The 24,346-nt window shown below is 41.5% G+C and overlaps 1 protein-coding gene across 16 annotated transcripts in view; it reads right to left on the reverse strand.

Moving 5' to 3' along the window:
- The window catches only part of LOC121872610, a 169,674-nt gene that overhangs the window by 69,879 nt on the left and 75,449 nt on the right, over positions 1 to 24,346 (reverse strand). For 5 of the 16 annotated variants that reach the window (XM_042375490.1, XM_042375489.1, XM_042375487.1 and 2 more), the window contains exon 2: positions 9,338 to 9,549. In XM_042375490.1, the coding sequence (XP_042231424.1) occupies positions 9,338 to 9,549 (212 nt within the window). Of the gene's footprint in view, positions 1 to 9,337; positions 9,550 to 15,984; positions 17,995 to 24,346 lie in introns of those variants that run through there. The other 11 variants (XM_042375480.1, XM_042375479.1, XM_042375477.1 and 8 more) reach the window with 4 other exon arrangements.

The raw sequence follows: 24,346 nt of genomic DNA on the forward strand, positions 1-24,346 counted from the left end.
AATAGAGAAAAAACAAGCAAGTGAGTTGTAAATACTTTTAACAAATAGGATTTGTGGTACGACATTAGGCTTCCCCAAGACACAATACACAATACAAAACTCGGTTTTCTCTCGATATTTGTGTGTTTTTGCAAAGAAAAATTGTGATATGCAAGTGAATTCACTGAACTTTTCATAAAAGAATGACGTTATAAAGCACCACTCAACAGCAGACTGTAATCCATCTGCCTGTGGTGTCATGTGACACTTGTGCATCTGATTTCAACGTTCTCTTTTAATTTAAATCCTGTGTAATTCACTTTACTTAATCTATGTTCAGTAAGTGTCACAACTCTTAATAACATTTCCAAAGCTTCTGTTTCACTTACGTGCACGATTATAAGCTAGAGCAGCATTTGTGAAACATTTATGGGAGGGTAAGTATTTGCAGATATCAGAGAAAGTAACTATGTACCCTAGTGGAGGAAAACTAATACCTATACAGTAGTAAATGGTGTAAGAACTACAAATATAGAAACCAATTGAACATCTTAACAACCCAGTCTGGTAATGCACATAACAGTAAAGTGAAAGAAGCCTATAAGCCTCTGCACTGAATACGCTGTGCTCAATTCTGTTAAACTTGTTTCAAATGTGAAATCGAAGAAATTATGGAAAACTAAACAAATACTGTATAAGTAAAATTATATTTTAAGAAGGAGTGATATATGGGACTGATGATGCATTTACAATTTGTTTACCTGAATTGAGTTCAGTCTAGACTAAGAAACCATAGATAGATTTAGTAGAATCTAGTCACTTAACACATTGAAGAAAATTTTTCCAGCATCAGTGAGTGAGTCTGTGACTGAGAGCCATGTAGTGTTATTGGCACAACTAAAATTATTACATTATTAAAATGGCTTATACTGTACAGTATATGTAAACAGGTCATACAAAGATGCCCATAATAAAGACTCAATTATCATTATTTTACACTAAATACTTTTTGCAACGATCTTCTTAAAAATTAGCTAAATATTTGTGGAAGAAAAATAAATAAAAAATTAAACATTTTGCAAATGTAATGTGATAACCCAAGAATGAAAATTGAAAAAGAGGGGGGCTCCAAAATGTTAATACTTTTGCCAGCATTCTTTTTGCTTATCTCTGCTCATAAACCTGACTGTACTGTGTAGTAGAGTGGTGCACATCAATATGCCTCATGTATAATGTAATCTAGATGTAAAAGAAAGTAAACAAGGATTTTTAAAGTACTACAGTAGTCCCAAAATACAGTAATGCTATTTAACTCACAGTTGTACACTTACATAAAACTCAATGGAAATTTAAAAGAGATGTAATTCAATGTATGTTAACCCTCTAACTGGAGGAGGTCGAAATAATGTAATTATCTCTGTGCAGCAATTTTCATTACACAAAGCTACAATGAATGCTTAGGTTTGCAAAGGAGTAAATTTCTCTGAATTTCTTTCACAGAACAATAAGCACAGGTCTCAGTTCCTCTGAATCATGTGTTACTGAACATGCATTAGTCAAACCTGAGGTTTTTCTTTTAATCAAATGTCTACTGATGTGGTATGAAGTGTGTTGATAATGGCCCGTGTCCATGTTTCTCCCACACCGCCTACAATTGCTCGGGCTGAGCTCATCATCACAAGAAGTTCGAATCTCTTATTTGTTCTTCCTCTACTGTTTCTTGAACATTTCCCAGCATAACAAACACCCTAGGTTCATCATCACTCTCCTTTAAGTTATCAGAATCAATCGTATCTAACATATCAGAGAAAAAATTCTTGCTTTGGGCCATTAATCCTGTAAATGCACAGTTGTTGTACAGTAATGTATAGTACCCTCGTCTGTGACATACTGATCCATTCATGACATAATCAAGTGATGCCATGAAAAGAAAAATTATAACCCCCCAGCTGTTCTTAAGTAAGTGAGTGAGTGAGTGAGTGAGTGAGTGAGTGAGTGAGTGAGTGAGTGTGTGTGGTTTTTTTAGAGTGCCTTCCTGACTGTACAGTACAGTATATGTAATACCCGTAGCTTATGGAATTAAAAATGCAGTTATGTACACAGGACAACCACAACACAGCTAGAGTCTCTTGATTATATTTGTGTTAATTATGAAGCACAAAAAATTAAGGACATACAGAGAGGAGGAGGGAAACATTATAACCTATACCTCCTGCCTAAGTAGTGTTGGCATAAAACAAGTCTGAAGATATTATATTGACACTTTAAATAACATCACACACACATATGTAGTACAGTCTCTCCCCGACTTATGACGGCGTTCTGTCCCGACGACCAGGTCGTAAGTCGAAAAGGCAAAAATAATACATAGAAATTCTAAAATGGGTCTCTCTTTTTCTTCTCAGACCACTCAGCACCACGAGAACTCTCACTTTTATGCTTGCCAGCCATTTTAAAGGGAATTACACACAAAAAAATTTTCAGTACATAATGCGATCACTAACATCGGGACTCGAAAATACGTAATGTGAAAAATATTTTATACGACCATGGCCGTCGTATGTCCGGGTTGTCGTAAGTCGAGGAGAGAGTGTATATATTTGTTAGCTGTTGTGATTGACATGAACTGTGGAATGATTTGATCTTTAAAGGTGTATGAAAATGTATGTACAGGTATTATATAGCACAGGTACAGCACACAAAAAATAAGTTATTTCAAGTATGAGTTGTTGAGTTATTATGTGGCTAAATGCTCATGCAGATTTTAAAGGGTCTATGGTAAAGTTTTATAACGATAATAACATGAGCCAATGTGAACAGGCTAGATAATGCAACACAGCACTGTACTGTATATGGTGAATTAACAAGACCATGTCACAACGCACATGAGTCTGCGGCATATACAGTACAGTACTGTACAATGTTTCCTGTGAAGTTTTTGAGCGTTAATTTTGTTTTACAACTTCAAACAGCACAGTAATAACTGATGACTTTTCTTAAGGGCCTAAAGCCTTACATTTATTTGCAAATGAAAAATACCTTAAATAACTGTAACCTTAGGGATAAGACTGCTGACAATTAGAGATGAACAGACATACCAATTGAAACGACGTTAATGGGGGAATTTGGGTAATGTACTAGAGTAAACAAGATGACCAAATTATACCCAGCCAGTGGCCAGAATTCTGAGGCTTCCCCTTTACCCAAGAGAATATTGCACTGTACAAGAACTAAGGTTTGTTGGAATCTGCTGAAGTCAACTCATTGTAGTCCTGAAACAAAAAAATTTTGAGCCTCACTGATGAAATGCAATAAACCTAATTCTTGTAGACTTGCAGCTCTGGCAACCAGACATCACCATATGTGGTGAGCCATTTATCAGTGAAGTTTTCAAAACAGGAATAAGAAGTGAAAACTAAATCTAAACCTCTTCAATCTATTTAATTTAAATGTTCATTTTTTTGTAATGTGTTTAATGTTAATTTTCCAAAGATATGGGCTGTTTGAGTAAACAATAACCCTTGTGTCTATTTCACAGAAGTGTTTCTATATTTTTCACAGAAATACCCAAACCTGAATTTCAGGATGCACTGAATTTGGTTGTATGCAACCTGTTGTTTAAGAAGAAGGTGAGTAGACTAATTATATGGGAGTCAGGTGGCACAGAAACCCAGATTAACTGAATACTTGTCAAGAAATCAGATAGGAAGCTTGTTGGGGATGTAGAGGTGATATGGTGCTTGAGAGGAGCAAGGAAAAGAAAGTATGTTCAAAGGAGAAGTGAATGGAAATTGAAAGAACAGAATGTAAATGAAGCATTATATGCCAAGTTGAGATGATTGAGTATGGTTAATGAGAGTGTGAAGGGTGACATTGTGAGTTACTGGGACACATTAAAGGATGAAATGTTAAGCAGAGGTGCCAAGGTCTGTGGCTAGACAAAAAGACACGGTCAAGTAGGCAGTGACATGGTGGTGGAATGATGGAAGTGGACAGTGACAAAGAGAAGGGAAGATTGTACAAGGCCTAGAAGATGGGAAGATAAGGAGGAGTATGTGGAGGCCAAGGGCAAGGCCAGAGAAGTTTACAAGGCTAAGAAGCATCAACAGGATGCATTTGCTGACAAGATAAATACTGTGGTGTGGATGCTAAAGGTGTGGTATGCAGAATAGCAAGGCAAATAGTGGGTAGAAATTAGAGAAAATACAGTAGAAGGATAATCTGATGAATGAAGAGTCTGACTGTGATAGAAGCAGCCTAGAAGCAGAAAAACCAGTATAAGCTTCATGTCTAAGGACTGAAAAAGAATGGTTGAAAAGAGCACAATTTTGACAAAGTGAAGATTGGAAAGGCTGCAAAAATTTTAAGTCTCGGGTAATGTTTGAGTGATGATAATGACTGAGATGACAATTGCAATTATGATGAAATGTATTGTTCAAGAGGACTGGCTGAAGAGGGTGATTGTGAATACAGTAATGTACTTACAAGGTGAGGTGACTAATTTAACATGGAAAGAGGGTGCCCGAAGCTCTATGATATGTTAAGAAGGTTATGGAAAGAATTATTGAAAAATTGATATGGGAATGAATGGACATTAAAGAAATGCAGTTTAGGTTAATGCCAGGCAGGGAAGCAGCAGAGGAACTATTTATAGCCAGACAACTACAACATAAGTAGGATATACTGTATCTAGGTTATAGAAAAATCTGTACTTTGTATTTGTTGACTTAGAGAAAGCATTTGAAAGGGTACCATATGAGGTGTACAGTGTGCAAGAAGAATGTTGGAAGTCGAAGAGTGTCCCAGTTACAAGTTATGGCATTATATGAGGGCTTGGGAACCTCAGAGTAAATGGTGTGGAAATATAAGAATTTGATCTCTTACAATTATGGAAAACTGTGAGACAGTGAATACCGTATATACTCGTGTATAGTTCGAGTTTTTAAGACCAAATTTTTAGGCAAAAAATTGGGGGTCGTCCTATACATGCGTAATAGTTTTGTTAGGTTGAACCCGTGCATGATGGGAAGGGTGAGGAGCAACTTTTAGCTTCAGACATGAAAAATATTTACCATTTACTGCCAGTAAACAATGGAAACGTAAAATATGTACCAATTAGTAATGAAAAATATGTACCAATTAGTAATGAAAAGTTGTGCAGTTCCTTCAGTAAATGAAGCTCACCAACTTACAATAGGCTAAATTACCTTACAACGTGCTTTCAGTAGTCTATGTTGAAGTTTTTAGCACAGGCTAACTTATCATATCATATACGGTATCACAGTTCTCATTGATCTACAAAAAATACCGGTATTAAAAACCTTTTCAATATTTCACACTTAATATAATACCCGGAAATCTAGTTCAACGACGCATGACGCATCACGCACCACCAGCTGTATCAGCTAGACGGTACACGTGTTTTTCGAATCGTTTTCAGTTAAAAAACTGTTACATCACACGTATATTTTACCTAAACTGCGCCTGAATGAATATATTCTCGGAAATAAATAGTGGTTTTGCTGAAACGTGATGTATTTTAATGTAAAATAGGATAAAATACATGACGAAAACAAAAGATTTTACCTAACCTTCCGATGTTCAAGTGAAGTTACTCGTTTTTTAAATAGTTTTTGGTTAAAATACTGTTATATTACAATGGTATTCTATTCATACTGTGCTTGATATAATGCATTCAAGGAAATGTAATATTTTTGCTGAAATGACGTATGTATTACAGTGGAAAGTGGGATAAAATCGTGACGAAAGCAATGACTTTCGCTTTCTTTCATTCAAAAGATGTTACCGTAATCGCTTTTCGAATGGTTTTCAGTTAAAAAACTGTTGTATTACGATAATATTCTATCCTAATTGACTTGAATAAATACTACGATACCATATTTCTGAATATTTTCATTAAAATCCATCAAAATCATTTTCCTTGTCATCGTCTGCAGCACCAAACAGCTTCTCCCAGTCCTCTCCTTGAACAGGGCTACAGGGTACGTGTTTTTCGAATCGTTTTCAGTTAAAAAACTATTACATCACACGTATATTTTTCCTAAACTGCGCCTGAATGAATATATTCTCGGAAATAAATAGTAGTTTTGCTGAAACGTGATGTATTTCAATGTAAAATAGGATAAAATACATGAAAAAAACAAAAGACTTTACCTAAGCTTCTGTTCTTGAGATGTTACTCGTTTTTTTAATAGTTTTCGGTTAAAATTCTGTTATATTACAATGATATTCTATTCATACTGTGCTTGATATACTGTAATACATTCACGGAAATGTAATATTTTTGCTGAAATTACATGAGTATTACCATGGAAAGTGGGATAAAATCGTGACGAAAGCAATGACATTCGCTTTCTTTCGTTCAAAAGATGTTACTGTAATCGCTTTTCGAATAGTTTAGTTAAAAAACTGTTGTAATGCAATAATATTCCCTCCTAATTGACTTGAATAAATACTTGAATGGAAATATACAATATTTTTTTTTAAACTACCCGCGTTTCAGTGTAAAGTGTCGTAATAATAAATGGTAAACAATTTGCCTTCGGCACTCGTGTTTCATGCACGGCGAGCCTCAGTTTATAGGACGTAGAGCGTTTTTAGTGAAGGTTTTGTTGTTCCATTACCCTCAAAAACATGGGTCGAACTATAAACGAGGAATATCATAAGTTAACGATTTCTTGGTCAAAAAATCAGGGTCGACCTATAAACGAGGGAGGGGTTATAGACGAGTATATACGGTAAATGATTCTCTTCTGTAATTTCTGAAGAAAAACTGCTCTTCCCCGACTTACGACGGGGTTAGGGCCCCAAATCCAGATCGTAAGTCGAAATGGTCATAAGTCGAAAATGCTTAGATAATGCATAGAAAATCTAAAATGGGTGTCTCTTTTTCTTCTCAGTACCACAAAACTCTCACTTTTAAGCTTGCCAGCCATTTTAAAGTGAATTACACACAAAAATTTTGTCTGTGTTCTGACGTTGGGACTCAAAATACAGCTCCTCCCCGACTTATTACGGGGTTAGGGACCCAAATCCAAGTCGTAAGTCGAAATGGTCGTAAGTCGAAAATGCCTAAATAATGCATGGCAAATCTAAAATGGGTGTCTCTTTTTCTTCTCAGCACCACAAAACTCTCACTTTTAAGCTTGCCAGCCATTTTAGAGTGAATTACAAACGAAAATTTTCTCTTGTGTACTGACGTTGAGACTCGAAAATACGTAATTTGAAAAAATTTTGGTACGACTGAGGCACGTCGAAAGTGCGAGTGGTTGAAAGTCGAGTAGGTCGTAAGTCGAGCAAGTCGTAAATCGAGTAGGTCGTAAGTCAGGGAGGAGCTGTACTGTACGAGCAATTCTAACTGTTGCAGACAATCTTATGACATTGTGTCTAACATGAATGTAAAGTCTAATGGATTTCAATTTATAATATGTGGAATAATCCATTAGTAATACAGTACAGTATAGCTATGTGCCTCGTGGAAATTCTTTAAATCTAGATAGGCAGGATGCTATTGTAACACAGCAATAGCATTCTTTGATTTTATGGAACAGCTGTAGCATTTTTCCACAATTTCAGCTGCTCACTATGACATGCTCAAAGCTAAGCTTTCCCAAACAGACTGTTTTAAATAAAATGCCTCACTTGTCAGATCATACAGATGCAACAAAAACATTGGTGGGTATGGCAAAATTGCTTTATAGTATTGGCAATGATGTACAGTCGGGGTCAAAAGTTTACTCCCTTCCAAAATAAAGCAGCATCAACCCCAAACGAGATACAACAGTCAGGGTAAGTCAGTTCAGAGACTCATTCGCGTTATTCAGTTTCACTGCGGGGAGCAAACTTTTGTCTGTGACTGTAAAGGACGTGTCTGCAGCACTGTGACTGTTCTTTTTAACACCAAGTGTAAGCTCAAAACAGGCACTTTTACGGTTTTCTGGCATAAGGGAAGATTCTGTTACACCAACAAACAATTGCAAGAGGAGATGGATCTTAACACTACTATACCAACATTTAGTTGAAATCTCTTGAAATTTTTATACAGTCACAGAGGAATCAATTTGATGAAATGAAAAAGTATGATGGACAGGTTTCTTGTATGTCAGAATATATTGGTAAAAGATACAAATTTGGTGCAACAATACGAAGTTGAATCCACTTGATGTCTAATATTAAATGGGACTCTTAAAGTAAAGTTGTGAACTGAGAGTTCCTTCCTGTGACTGATTTGTTGCCAACTGACTGCAGAGTAATATCTGGTTCAGTTGAACTGCTACAGAATTGAGCCATTTCCATGTAGCGGTTCAACTGCTTCGAGATGATAAATAGGAGAGTTGCAGTATAGAGCAATTCATGTATAATTTGATATATGATAATAATTTGAAAGCTACATTTACAAATGTTGATATCATGTTAGGTACCGAGTACAGTATATACATAAGTAGACCTGTGTTGTAATGGTCCTGTGTCCAATGATCAGCTTATGTAATGATGTGTGGTCCTACCTACTCAAGGGTGAAATTCACCAAAAATTAACTACACACCACAACAGCTAAAAGTAGACTTAACTGGTTGTCTTTGACGAGTACTGACTCCAAAATTTTGAGGGACCTCAATTTCACCATCATAAATGATAGCTGATAAAAAAGGCATTGTTTACTTGATATTTTACTGCCTATAAATACCGTTTACAGCAAATAGTTTTTAAAACAATAATCAACTTGATTTAAAGTTTCCATTAAATGTACAGTATGCAGAGGTTGGATCATGGACAACACAGTACCCTGTACGTACTTAATCCAACTTTAATAAATACTATTGCTGTGTTTGTAAATAGGCTGTGCATACCCAACTCAATAGCAAAATTAATTGAAAGTTTAACTCAGATTGGTAGCATCCACTAGAAGCAAATTTAGTGGATCCTCCAAAAATTAGACACCCCCACCTGGTTCCACAAAATATTAACCACCCATTAATGTTAATCTAACCTAGCCTGACCTGACCCCCGCCATCATGATAGTGATTAATCTTAAGGTGGAGTGTCTAATTTTCAGTTGAGTCAATGATGCAATCTAACAATAAGGAAATTTTGTCATTGCATCCAGTATATGTAAGGATCCCATTTCATTGTACATTTTGCCAATTACTGTAACTACAGTAGTATATAATGTAGATGTCTATTTTGTGTACCTGCCATATTGTTCTTTAGGGTCTATATAAATGTTTGAATACAATACAGTAGCCTTTGTTTATACCCGGTAAATGCACCGGGAATCATTTAATACACCTGTATATAAAAGTTTGTGTGGCCAGGTAACACTACAGTAGAGTATCTCACCTGGTGACAGGGGTGGTGAGTATGGCAGTCTTCTTGGTGGCTTCCTCACGGATTGAGATCTTCATGGCACGCCCGCGATGTTGCTCTGACTGAGGTTGTGATTGGTGGTCTTTCTTTTGCTCACTGTGCACAATGTGATCATGCTCTTTGTTGCTATTGTTGCCACGGGCAAAAGGAACACCTCGCTTACTGCTGCCACTCCCACGTTGCCCCTGTGAAACAAATAAAATATAAATACAAGCACTCCAAAGAGCATGAACTTCCTAAGAATGGCTGAAGTGAAATAGTGCAATGTAAATAAATCAGTACTGTATGGATGTGGAGATAAACTCCAGTACAGTAGTATCATTGTGTAAAAAGGTCAAAAAGCAAAAATGCAGTACAGTGTGTACAATACAGTATTAATACAAAAGTTATTCTGTACCACTTTGTATTTCCATTATCATAATTAAAATTTCCTCTCCAAAGATCTTGACGTTATGCTATTACTCCCATAAATTTTAACACCTACACTCTGGGGATGCCACTTGTAAAAAGTTTTAATATTTTATTCGGCTAATGCCAGACGATTTTATTCAGCACAGAGAAGATCCCATACACAAGTGGTTAATGCAGTACAGTACTACCCTAATGGGTCCTATTGCATTGAGGTCATCACATGTTTACAAGCAGGTATAATAATCAGAGCTTTCCTACATCATTAGACATAATCAATGTCCTAACACTTTTAACACTGTATTTTAATGTTCTCATCTTATCTACTTGTCATCGTGAATGCTATGTACTGTACTGTATATGAAAATGTAATACTGTATACTGTAATGCATAGATGCAATTATGACCATGAAGTATAATAATTTCCCGCCTTTGTACACCTTATATCCTGTTCAGTTAATTCCTTAGTAAGGCAGCTGTAGTTGCTCAAGATTTACTAAAACAATGACTATGTTTACAGTAGTTGCGACCAAAATTCTCTCAATACTGTACTGTACTTGGCAATATCTGGCGTCATTTTGTGGATCATATATGATTGGTTCATTACTGATGAATGTTATTTTGTGTTATAAATTGTCCCAATAACAATACAGAGAAATATTCCTTAAAACAAAGTAAATTCCCTTTCCCTTTACCTACATGATCCTCAACTTGATAACAGAGCTGTCGAGAAATTTTTTAGTAACTGAATAATAACTAAACTAAAAAAAATCATGAATAAATATTGTACTGTACATGACACGTCTGATTCAGCCATAACTCAACCCTGCTCCAAGCAGTTGAACATCTGACTGTTTCGTTGTCTAAAGATTATATTACATGGACGGAAGAGCCCAACCCAAGATATGGAATGTTGTTTACAGTATATGATTCAATAATAATGAAAATATAAATGTGATATATAATACGCCTATAAAAACTCAGCTGATGGGGGCTAAACAGTCATTATGTCTGTAAATACTACACACAGTAAGCTTCAGTGCACGCTCGTTCTCACTAGCAGTTACCAAAAACTTATTGCCCATAACCCCCCCACCAACACACACACAAAATGTAAACCTAAAAGCACACTGGTAAATCATTGAAGACACTTATGTCGCAGTATTGTACTCAGGCGTTTTTGTATAGTAAAAACAAATTACTATTGACCTCAGAATATATCTTAATATCAAGAGCACATGGATTCATTATGTCCTCAAAAACCCCATGATATTGGTCCGATTTAAAAAATAAATAAATAAATCTAGGGGCTTACACCCCCCAAGCTGGATGTGCTCGCCATGTTCCCCCACCACAACTTCTTGGACACCTCCTTTTTGATATTCCTGGATCCGCCCCTGCTTACGCTTATTTATTTACCATTATGGACAATCACAAACCCCATTTTCAGTATACTGTACGGTGTACAGTATATAAAGGTCAAGTGCCTTTGAGATAATATCAAAATCACACATGATGACTTTATATATATTTATATAATTAATGATACCCTTGGTGTATATTATCACAATGAAGATCATACTGTATACTATACATGATCCTGTAATCCCACCTTATAAACCTTTACACACACACTTCACTATTTTAAGGTCGCTGACCCATTTGTTATGCTTTACACCCACATAAAATGAATAACTTTCGATCTGACTTAAAAAAGGTCCATTATCCACACCAGCAACACTAACACTGGCTCATATCCCTTAACCTTTATTTATAACCCCAAAATTATATTTATAGCTATTTAAAATCCTCACTGCCCTCCTTATCTCGTTCAGGCTCATGGGTGTCATTACCAACTCACCTCATCCTCACTAAGTAAAGGCTCTGGAGGCTGTCTTTCTTCACCAACCTCCTCCCCCATCTCCCAACCCCTCCTCCTCCTCTTTCTCTTTACGAGTAAATATTAGTTCAGGTACAAAGGCAGCAAAGTACAGTATTCAAGTCATACTAATGAAAAGCTAAGAAGTAGGACGCGCCAGTGGGTGGATGCTGCACACGGAGGGTTGAAGCAACGCCAAGGAAAATTACGCATAGAAAATGAAGAAGGCAAATGGTCAATGCAGTTGTTATCAAGCAGGATCATGATTTGGCACAAATAAACGAGAACACAGTCACTAACTAAACGCCCACTGAACACTACCGATGAGAAGGCGGCTAGTAAATCGAACCCATTATGAGGAGGAGGTCACTAACGAAACAGTCAAGGGAGAAGAGGATACAAACACTAGGAAACAACACAGATGGACAGTTACAGAGCGGCGGCGGCGGCGCCCCACTCACCATTGTTTTCCTTATCACCGCCCACTTCATATACGGAACACAACAATAAGATCACGTAATCCATACTTTTTAAACTACCTCCCCCCCTTTCCTCACAACTATATACAACTTATTATCAGCTCAAAACATCGCAGGAAGCTAATTCAATGTACCCCGTATTAGTGGTATAATGCATACAGAGTACCAGTGACTGACGGAAGGCGCAGTTCAAGAGGAAAAGAACGAAAAACTCTGACACGTCCCTAAACACTGGTACAGGTGAGTCACGACAACGACAAAATTCCTGAATAATCTAATCTTGTAAAGGTGTACAAGTTGGCAAGTAAGGTTTTACTGGCTAGATTACCTGGTTAACATGTTACAAGCCTGTCACATTTAAATAGCAACTAGGGATAAAAGAGAAATTCATGTCAAAGTTTGTTCCTCATGTTTATCAATTAATCAGCATACTTATAAACAGTGAGTGCGAGGATTGAAGTAAATCTGGACGTGACTAAGTAGCTTAAGGCCGCAGAGTGCCAAAACAGCCATTAAGGTCAAGATAGCACGGGCACGAGACACTTGAGGACTGTGCATGAGACGGGTGAGGACTGTGCATGAGACGGATGAGGACTGTGCATGAGACGGGTGAGGACTGTGCATGAGACGGGTGAGGACTGTGCATGAGACGGGTGAGGACTGTGCGGGAGACGGGTGAGGACTGTGCGGGAGACGGGTGAGGACTGTGCGGGAGACGGGTGAGGACTGTGCGGGAGACGGGTGAGGACTGTGCGGGAGACGGGTGAGGACTGGGGAGACGGGTGAGACTGGAGACGGTGAGGACTGTGCGGAGACGGGTGAGGATGGGAGACGGTGAGGACTGTGCGGAGACGGTGAGGAGGGAGACGGGTGAGGACTGGGAGACGGGTGGACTGGAGACGGTGAGGACTGTGCGGAGACGGGTGAGGATGGGAGACGGTGGAGGGTGGGAGACGGGTGAGGTGACGGGTGAGGGGGAGACAGGTGAGGACTGTGCGGGAGACGGTGAGGTGGAGACTGTGACGAGACAGGTGAGGACTGTGCAGGTGAGACAGGACTGTGCATGAGACGGGTGAGGACTGTGCATGAGACGGGTGAGGACTGTGCATGAGACGGGTGGAGGACTGTGAGGGACGGGTGAGGACTGCAGGAGAGTGAGGACTGTGCAGGAGCAGGGACAGGGTGAGGACTGCAGGAGACGGGTGAGGACTGTGCAGGAGACGGGTGAGGACTGTGCAGGAGACGGGTGAGGACTGTGACAGGAGACGGGTGAGGACTGTGCAGGAGACAGGACTGTGGTGAGACTGTGCAGGAGACGGTGAGGACTGTGCAGGAGACGGTGAGGAAGGAGACCAGGAGACGGGTGAGGACTGTGCAGGAGACGGGTGGAGGACTGTGCATGAGACGGGTGAGGACTGTGCATGAGACGGGTGAGGACTGTGCATGAGACGGGTAAGGCCGTGCAGGAGATGGGTAAGGCCGTGCAGGAGATGGGTAAGGCCGTGCAGGAGACGGATGAGTACATGCATAAACTTGTACCAAATTTCGTATCAAGTTTATGCGTTCACTTACTCATTATTAACAGCATCACAGGATGTTGACGGGGAGTCAACAACCTCTGCTAATATAACTGACAAGAAATATTACCACAAAATATCAGAAAGAGTGCCTACGTCATGGGTGCATCCCCGCTTAGACCTTGACCCCTAACTAGTTTAAGAATATATCACAGGTGAAACATTAAATATAAACCAGGCAATCATCCGCAACATCTCTGAAATTAAAAAAATAAATAAAAGTTTAAAAAGACAAACACAAACAGATGGACAACGCCATAAGAAGTGTACTTAGTTTTACGGTCGTTATAAAGAGGACAGACCTATTTAGCTGAAACTTGGCAGATGGGTTGGGGAGCTGGCCAAGGAGGAACATGCTGATTTAACAGTACATTGTGGCTACTGAACTAACAGTATCGATTATTATGAAACTGTGCACTCGTCTGGCTGTGGACCAATAAAAATACAAAGTAATTTTGGAAACGGTAGATCAAAGGTCAATAACCCCGATCTTAAGACAAAACCTTAATAGGTGAACCGAATTTGATCAAACGGAGGAATGGAGAGATAGAGAGGGGGGAGGTGCCCGAGACCACTTAACAGCAGTTACCAAACAAGGTTATCGTTTTCATATTATCAGTGATCGAATAATGCGTCCGTAAGAATGTAAACAAAACAACCAAGATACGAGAAGGGCCAATTTTGATGAAATTTAACAAATAGGAGGGTTACTAACACTGGTCAAGGTCACGAGAACAATGACCCCTGGCAATGCATCACAAAAGAGACGATAGGCCTTTCTGAAACTTGGGCATTAATCATCCAATTCACCAACAAAGACAGGTGCTGATTTTCTCTTTCTGTGCAAGTTTGTGTAAGTAGAAGAAAAAAAAAGGGTTGAATTTTGATAAGAATTTGCACATCGACTGAGTGCTGACTAAAAGGAGAAACTGATTAAAATTTGGAGACAACAGGCCACTCATAGCTCTGCGCTAGGGGAGATTTTTGTGCTGTGAAGTTACTGCCTAGGAAGGTTATACCAAAACTCTGTTACACGGAGTCATGAAATCATCTCAGTTTTAAAATCCTGGAAAGGTAGAAACGATGTAAGTAATGTATGACAACATACAACAGAAAACAATCGAATCTAACTTAAAAAAAAAGTAGTCGGATTCGGTTGGCTCCTGTTGACAACAAAACAGAATTTCGTATCACCTGAAAATAAGTCCCTCTCAGCTTATTTCACCTTGAGACAAACCCCACAGTAGAGTCATGGCGTTTAATCAGGTGGAATAAGCTGGAGCGTGGGTAATCTTGAGGTTAACCAGAATTTGTACTGTAGCCAGCCCAGATTCCATGATCGCGCAGACCAGTTTCATTTGTGACCGTTCCTTATTAGCTTTTATCACTTCTCACCACAGTATCAGTGATAAGAAGATACCGTACTCCTGAGCACTGCCGCAACAGCTACACGTTGTGATTAGTTGCAGCTGGTCCGCCTCAGACAATTTTTTGAGACGTTTTATTTTAATTTAATTAATGATCTTTTAAGTAATAAATAACACTATTGTAAATATATAATATATAAATCCCATTAATACAATTAATTAATGCCAGATTTATAGGTATAATTTGTGCCAATGAAAACAGGATGGGGTGATATGAATACAGGTACTTGTAAATGCCTAAACAACTCTGCCCTACGTGAGTGTCGATGCACAAGTCGTGACCGGCAATATGACGCGTTGCAACCTCTTGTAAAAGGGATGAGATAAATGGGGAACACGTGTTTAGGGTAAGAGCGAATAACGGCGTACACGGTAATGCCATTATTTTAAAACCGGAACAAACCCTGATAGAATGACACACGAAGAATTAAAGACATGTAGACTGCAGAGAGTAATTAAAAAAACAATGTATTAGGACAAGAAATGAGGACAAGTGTAACGGATCAATATAGAGAAAAGACTTCCTCCCCCGTCTGCAGGAGGAGGAAGGTACATTATTACGCACTATCCATACATCATGATACTACAGCACTATTGATAAATAATGCTGTTAACATTGGTTTTAAAAAGGTGAGCTTACTAGTCTGTTCAGCCGGGCGAGATTTTAAATTATATGTGGGAATCTAATTATTAACGCCACGAATGAATGTTACTACTAGTCCTAAGGCTGTCCATCTTAATAGTCTAAGTTATATCTAGCAACTAAGTAAGAGTAAATGAATGTCTTGTTTTATGTTAGAGCGTTAAGAGCTTGGGGCAGCCGGATAGTGGGTGGACCCTGAGGACAAACCTTGTTAACAGGCAGGTACAGCCAGCCGCCAGGCCCCGAGCACCTCCGCCCACCCACACCACCCTTGTCTTCCTCCCTCCCCACACTACCCTCACGCTTTACCCCGCTGCTTGTTCTTCGTCGGTATAAGGGGTAAGTGGACATGAGGGCTTGCTTGTTCCCGAGGGAAGGGGACACAGTGGAGATCGGAGGAGGGGTGGGCAGGGCGGTGCGGCGGCTGACAGTGGGAGTTGTAGCAGCAGCAGCATCAGGTACTTTGGCAACAACCTTCCGACCCATACCACTGTCAGGTACCAAGCGCGCCGTGCGTCTGTGTGGGATTACTGAAGCATCAGGCAGGGTGGAAGGAAGGTGCTGATACGGGTGCTTCTTGCGGTAGGTAGCAACGTCCTCGGTACCTGGAGTGTGGTCGTCGGGGAGAGTAAAAGTGGTGTATCCTCGGGCTATTGTAAAGGTAGTTTGCCTCAATACTTGCGGTACCTGTCTGTCAGCTACTCCACTTCCCTCAGTGCTTGATTTAGTATGTTTACACGCATTCTTTCGTGGAAATGTATTACTTCCGTTTTCACGACGAACACAAGGGTGCTGCAGCCCATTACTGAGAGTCTGCTCCATCCCCAAACTGGGCCTGTGGCGGCGGTGACCCTGCCTGGTCGCTAAATGTTTACAACTTGTTCCATTCAACTCTGGTGTTGTTGGCGTCCAGCTTGGAGCGTCACCACACGGGGAGGCCTTGTGTCGCTGACCAACCGCCTCTACCGTAGGTACGATGTGGGCATTTCTTATATTATTGGCTCCTGACGTAACACTAACACAAGACACCAAATTACAACAGCCGTCGCCTGTTAATTTCGCACAATGTTCTGTATAACTGCCGTCCTCACTGCCGCTGTAACTGGCACTACAGGCGCTCAAAGTTTCATTAGCGCTAATTGTTTCACTGGCACTGAGGGTGTCACTGGAACTGAGTGTGTCACTACCACTACTGATGTCACTGCCACTACTGGTATCACTGCTGCTGTGGTCGCCACTGACCATCCCTGAATATAACGAATTGTATAACATGATATGATGTCCCGATGAGTGTTGGTCAGACTCACGTGACTCAAGATAACACGTGCCGTCTCCTCTAGTCATGTTCTCTGAGGATATTTGTGTTAACTCCGGATAATAATTTTTATCACAACTGATCAGCTGTGTGTGGTTTTGGACAACAGGTCCGTGGTGGAGGACGGCGGATGTGGGCGCGACACTTGGTGTGGGCGGCGACCCCTGTCCCTGGCTACCCTTCCGTGCCAAGGTGTACACTGGCCAACTGTTGCAAGAGGTGGCTCTGGCACACAGGTGCAGCGACTGGGAGGACCCATCGGGTGAGGGGGTCCTATGGGTGTACCCCCCCCAGTGGGTGGAGCGGTTGACGGCCGCCCAGCACACCCGAGGGTAACACCGCCCACCCTCCACCCGAGAACTCCGGGCCCGCAACACCGGCATCCCCGACACCACTAACAAAAAGTGCACAGGAAAATCTCTGACCTTGACTTTCTGCCAACCCTGGGTTCACCGCGTCCTGCCTTCATCATCACCTTTTATCTCTCGCTAAAACTAGTAGCCCAGACTATATACCAAAGCACTCCACTAGTACCACAACACACCTGCGAAGAGTACAAACAATACCGTCTTGGGAAAACTGCCCCTGGGACCCAAGATGTAGTCGCCACCATGACATGCTCTTTAAACTGGGATTTAAATCGTATCACTTGAGTCACGTTAAAATTTCAGTAGTGCCGCTCACCATTTTGCTTCTATAGCATATAATTCAAGCTGAAACTAGTCAGACTTGAACTAGCAGTGAGCGTTTCGATATCCCTTGTGACCGGCCTGGGACCAGCGTCCGACGCGCACCCACTCACATTGACGACTACTTATGGACAACTGGCAACCCCACCACCACATCTGGTAAGCACCTAGAGTCGGTAGTGGTGAGCCGGGCCCGCCCTGCTTTACTCGCTAACAATCTTTACTGCTGCTTTGTCTACACTGCTGTTATTACGGCACATCACACAACACCGCTGTTCTTGATAAAACAATAAAAGTTAATCGCATTTAGTTCACTTTCACTATATCTAGTTCACCAATCATAGTTCCCTCTTTGGTGTGAAAAGCGATAATACCTCGGATGGAACTCCAGCTTATTCAATTACTTATTTTTCATCCACCAGGGAGTATTTTCCTGACCTTCACAATAGTAATGGAGCCTCGGTAGACTTGTTCACCACGAGAGAGAAAAATGCTAGTGCTTATCACCATTATCTTCACACCAGTTACGCTCGAAGGTTATGACACAAGAGTAAAGAAGTGCTGGTTGTCGACTCGTCCTGGCACTTGCTCTACTGACGACAGGAACTTCCTCTTGAAGGACTCCTGAAGGTAATAAGCAAGATGTAACAAGCAGCAGAAGAGCGGGGCGAATGAGCTGCTAGCCTAGGACACTCTTGACTGGCAGCGTGAGCGGGGCTGTGAGGGTGAGTGTGTGAACTCCACATACCTGCCCCCAGCCCCCAACCACCACCCACACCCCCAGCCCCCAACCACCACCCACACCCCCAGCCCCCAACCACCCACCCACACCCCAGCCCCCAACCACCACCCACACCCCAGCCTCCACCACCCACCCCCAGCCACCACCACCCACACCCCAGCCCCCAACCAACACCCCAGCCCCCAACACCACCCACACCCCCAGCCCCAACCACCACCCACACCCCCAGCCAACACCGGTGACCCACCCATCTCCTCACCACACGCAACTTCACTCATCATGAATAAAACATCATAAGGAGAAAATGACAAGGCAGACGACATACGGAAAGGATGATGAGAGATAACAATAAACAGACAAAAGTAAAAAAAAATAATGGAAGAATAGAGAGACAAATATTTAGGACAGTCAGGGTAAATGACACGTGTTTACTGTTCACCTTAATTTACAGTGACGACTCTGTTGCTTGGCATGTTATTCACCCCACCCTCGAGACAGTCTTCCCCACCGTGAATTCAGTTTTGGTTTGCACAAATATTATACCTCCTCTGTATTTTTCAGTACAGTCTGGTGTTGTTGTCAAGAAAAGAAGTATGAGAAAACTAAAGCAAATTTGACAATAAACAAACATGAAAAAATAAATGTAAAAAAAAAACGAAAAAAGAAAAATAAACCGCAAAAACTTAACAATGAGAAATATAAATACAAAAAAATCAGTGCCAATAAAAACCAACATGAGAAATCTGAAGGAATGGCGATGAGTGAGAGGGAGAAAAAGAGAGAGGGGAGAGAAAGAGAGGGGGGAGGGGAGAAAGACGAGAGTATAATCATGCGATGAAAGGAAAACTCGGGCTGGGAATGCAAGGAAGGGGGAGGGAAACCTTTGAAAGGAGCTGAACTGCAAACACACAGGAAGACTTGAAACATTACTTGGTTCATAACATCAATAACTCGACTAACACAACGCGAATAATAATTTTACGACTAAAAACATAAATACCCCAAAAAGACAAAAAACAATTAAGCAACTAATAAATATAACAGTAGTAAGCAACACGAATAAATGTGTAAATACAGAAAAGCAAAAAATAAGTTAAATAAGTTCGAGCAGACAGCGACAAAGGGAGGCGGAAAGGGCGGGGGGGGGGAGGAGGAGGGGATGGGGGGGAGGGTGTGAGGGCCAGGTTGTAGGCAGACAGTCACCGCTCCCCACCACCCTTCAACACATCACTTGGCTACCTACCTCAACGTCCCCCTCCCTCTCATCGTAAAGCAAACAGCTCAAGAATAACAGGGTAGCACGTGCTCCTCCACCTCCTGGCACACTCGGCAAATTCCTCTGAAAGTAGCGAATGAAAACGAGCAGGAAAAACACCCTTCCGTCTCTCCGTCTCTCGTTATTCCAAGCCCCGACGCCCTACCCAACCATATTACATCTCTAAATAAGGGGAGGTCTTCATTAACGACACACGGGTATAGTCACTGCCACGGGTATTCTCAGCACAACACCTTTAATATTATTCTCAACTTCGCCGCGCTGAATGGTTATCATGGCGACACACACGGACACATGTCAGGTAAACTGTGTGTCAGTGTAACTACATGTGTCAAATTATATAAAATATAAACCAACACACATATATATATTTAGGTTTTAGTAAGAGGTGCCATACAAGGGCCAGTTTCCCGAGTCCACATCACAAGACTGTCTCCATCACCAGGAGACAGTAACAAATAATACCACACATAGAAGGTCGCGCTGCTCTGCCACACACACGCAGATGAAAGCAAGTCCCGCCCGATATGACGTCAGGCCGCATCATTCCAGTGAGTAACCCGGCGTGGCACAGGGGAGGGGGGAGAGCCATGCTGGGTCACCCGGGAGAGCGTGGATGCCATCACGTCACACTCCAAATATTTAAATGTGCATACTGATCAGCCTGCCACATGATATAAGCTGCCTCTCACATGGTGTTCTTCTCTACACACACACACAGCATTATCATCAAGGAAAGGTCAGTTAAGGCGATTACATTCATCATACTTGTTTCCTTCAGTTAATAGTATCTTTCCCTCACTCCCGAGTGATGCCATACTAATATTTCAACGAAAAGTCTAAATTATACACAGTAAAAGTTTGAAAAAAAAATGCCTTTCTTACAACAAGTACACTTACTATCCTTCCTATACAGTGTTTGTGTTAAGGCTTAGAATCTTTCACAGATAACCGCAGGAGTTGATTTACCCAAAGTGAATACCTCAGTGTAGGACGGGAATGACGGGCGACTGACGGGCGGACAGAGATTGAACTCCCTGTCCCCGCTCATGCCTACGGTGTGTGTGTTTGGGTGGGGGCTTAAAAATACTCACACCCTTATATTCAAACTCAGTCAGGCGGCTGGAAGAAGAAAAAAAAACAACCCTCGGGAGCCATCTCATGTGTCTGCCAGGGAAGGTGTACAGTGAGCACAAGTTACTTACATACCCAACATATCCCGAGTACCTGTCGCTAATTGTGTGGAGGGGAGGGGAATGCCTACCTGTACACACCAACCAAGTCCTAACGCCCAACACCACCACGACAGTCACGCCCTGCTCACTCTCACACACACACACTGGTGATTAACGTGATCATGTGTTCTGTTACACTGGTGAGGTGAAGCAGATGCACAGTTGAACACACAGGGACTGGGAGAAGAAGCAAATGGTATGGGTAAGATGAGAGGATGAAGGAGGTAGAGAAACAGAGACATGGTGGAGGGCGAAAAGAAACACAAGGGTGAGGGAAAGAGAGAGGGAGGAACAACTAGAAAACGCCCCCAACACAATTCTTATATGGAAGTCTCGTCTTAAAATCCATAATCCTCCCTCCTTAATGTTACGCCAGACAGCAGTTCACCAACACCATTATTCTTGACCTGTTTTTGAACTACGTCTCAAACACTCGCGTGACAGTAATAGTTCGCTTGGTGAAGCAATGAGGAACTAATTCTCGTTGGACCGTCACACGAAAAACTCAGTCATATAAACGTGGGAAGAGAAGACTGTAGTTTCGGTAACAACAATAAATAACCTTGAAAAATAAACTCCCACACATCTTTTGAGACTTGACATGAACGTCGAAGTTACTAAAATACATATTAAGAAATATCCTGAACAGACCATTCGATATAAATATACTGTACTAAGAATACTTAAGCCTGGAAGACGATTAAAAAACCTTTGTATGCTGTAAAGTGGCAGGTAGGTACAGTACAAGGAACGTATAGTAAATCCACGATAAACTTGTGTGGATTACCAAACACGAACAGGTTTGGGTTAAATGTTTAGCTACAGTGATTCTCCTGGAAACAGTTTCACGCCATAAAACTGCTTTCTGATAAACTTAAGTCTTCGTCAGGCGAGTCTTATAGTTACTTTCACCACCCGACCAATCACTCACCACACACTCTCTCTCAGCTCCCTATCTCATTTTCACCCTCCTCCAACCATTCATCAACCCTCCTCCACCCCTTCTTCTTCTTCCTCTTTCATCAGACTTGAAAACACCTCCCGGAAACTTCCCTCATAATCATCACTCTTCCTCTCCCCTCCTTCCCTCTTATCGTTTTTGAGTCCTTCTTTACTGCTCCATCACCCAACCCTTCCCTCTCTCAACCTTCTCTTAATCCTCCTCCTCAACGATTCATCACTCCTTCCCCCTTCCATAACCCCCACCCCATCCCCTCTCTCTTTCCCGCCCTCCTCCACCTCTTCCTCCACATGTATATATAACTGGTGCTCCACTGCCTGACTCGGAGGGCCAGGGGTAAACAGCCACACCTTCACCCCGGCCCGACACGGCTCACAGAGTGTATAAAACACACACACACACACACACACACACACACACACACACACACACACACAAGGGTTAGGTGGCGGGAGAGAGGCGGAAACACGGTCCACTAACCCTCTACATTTGCATAAACAAGGGAGGAATCCTGTATGGCTCATTCAGCACACTGTTCACACCTGCTACAATTATACACACACACATACATACATACATACACCAACTAAATACTGTATACACTTATATACACAGAGAATCACCCACACGTATTACCTCCACCACTGAAACTAAGAATACACAGAAAGAGGCAGTGTACATCTCCCAATGTACACACACACATACACCACGGCTCACACCTTCAAGATACACACCAAGAGGCAGTGTATACCTCAAAACATACACTACACACCTCACACTTTCACAATACACACCCACACACTTCAAGATCCCCCTCACACACAAACATACCCTAGCAACCACACCTTGAACACACACACACACCCACACACTAGCAACCATGCCCTGAAGAGACACACCCACAAACAGTGTATCCCCAACCCATACACTCCACGACCCACACCAGCACAACAAATATCCACAGGCAGTGTATTCTCACCTCCCCCTCCACCTCGTGTATGTTTAAGCTCTTACGACTGGCTAAATATACATCTAGTGGCGATGGTAAGGCACAAGAGAAACCTGGCTACTATAAACGTCTCCACCAGCGTGTGACAGGACCCGGTAAGAACACAAACAAAAATGGTAACACGGAAACACTTATAGCGCCTTCAAAGAGACTGACTCACTCTCTCTTTTACTCGATAATGAATGAATTTAACTTCATTCTCTGAAATTATTACGTAAACCTTGACCCCACTCTGCAACTACAAGCAAGTTATATTAACCTGGCTCTTTAATATTTCTGAGTAAATTACTTTAAACTAATGACTGGTGTTTCATCGGCTCGACTCTTTCCTACTTTATTCCCACTTCCACCTCCCCCCCCCCACTCTTTTCTTTTCACTCTATACATTACCCTAGACCCAACTTCCTTCCACTCTGTAGTTGCATTAACCTGCCTCCTTGTTTCTCTGTTAGTTCTTTGTAATTCACGTGAGAGGGAACACAGGGCACACACGTCACATCCTTAACAACAAAGCGGGCGAGGTAAACAGAAGCTGTGTGAAAGTTTATGAAAAAGTTCTCTCTCACCTCTCCCTGTTTTCTCTCCTCTCGTTTTCTTTTCCCGTGTTTTTTCTTTTTTTCTCTCCTCTCCCTTCTTCCCCTCTGTGTATATGTCTGTGTACAGGTAAGTTAGTAAATGATGCTGCACAGCGGAGGAAAGAAGGGTGAGGGAGGACGAGGCATCAACCCCAGCCACCATCATAAATGAACCAAGCCCAACCACTTCCACATCCACCTTCCTCCACACCAGTGGTCCCCAACCTTTTGTAGTCTCTGGGCCACATTTATCATTGTAAATATAGTGGAGGGCGGCAAAGCTTTGGATCTACATTCAAGAAAAAATCTCATATATACTGTACAGTTATTTGCAGTTTTACACGTCTAACTGTTACCAGTTACATACTTTTATATTTACTCCGGTCTGGGGTAAATAAACACGTCCTGTACACGACAGTTGTATCAAGTTATTACATATTTTCATTAATTTCACCCTTACATAAAATCACAAATAATTCACAACTTTCTAATAAACCCTTGCGGGCTCCATAATGTCGTTCCACAGCGAACTACAGGTTGGGGAGCACTGCTCCACACCACCACCTTCCCCACAGTACCACCTCCCTAATACCACATCTCCCCCACACCACCACAATTACTACGTGACATGACGAGGTACACAAACACTCACGTATCCTAAACAAATTGTACACAGAGACAGAGAAGGACTTCACGTACAGGATGTTTTACAAGTGATGACCGTCGTATAAGGCAATAGATGTATGAGAAGTGAATGATGGCAGAAC

This window comes from Homarus americanus, unplaced genomic scaffold (genome assembly GCF_018991925.1).
Source record: "Homarus americanus isolate GMGI-L3 unplaced genomic scaffold, GMGI_Hamer_2.0 scaffold39155, whole genome shotgun sequence".
Lineage (NCBI taxonomy): Eukaryota > Metazoa > Arthropoda > Malacostraca > Decapoda > Nephropidae > Homarus > Homarus americanus.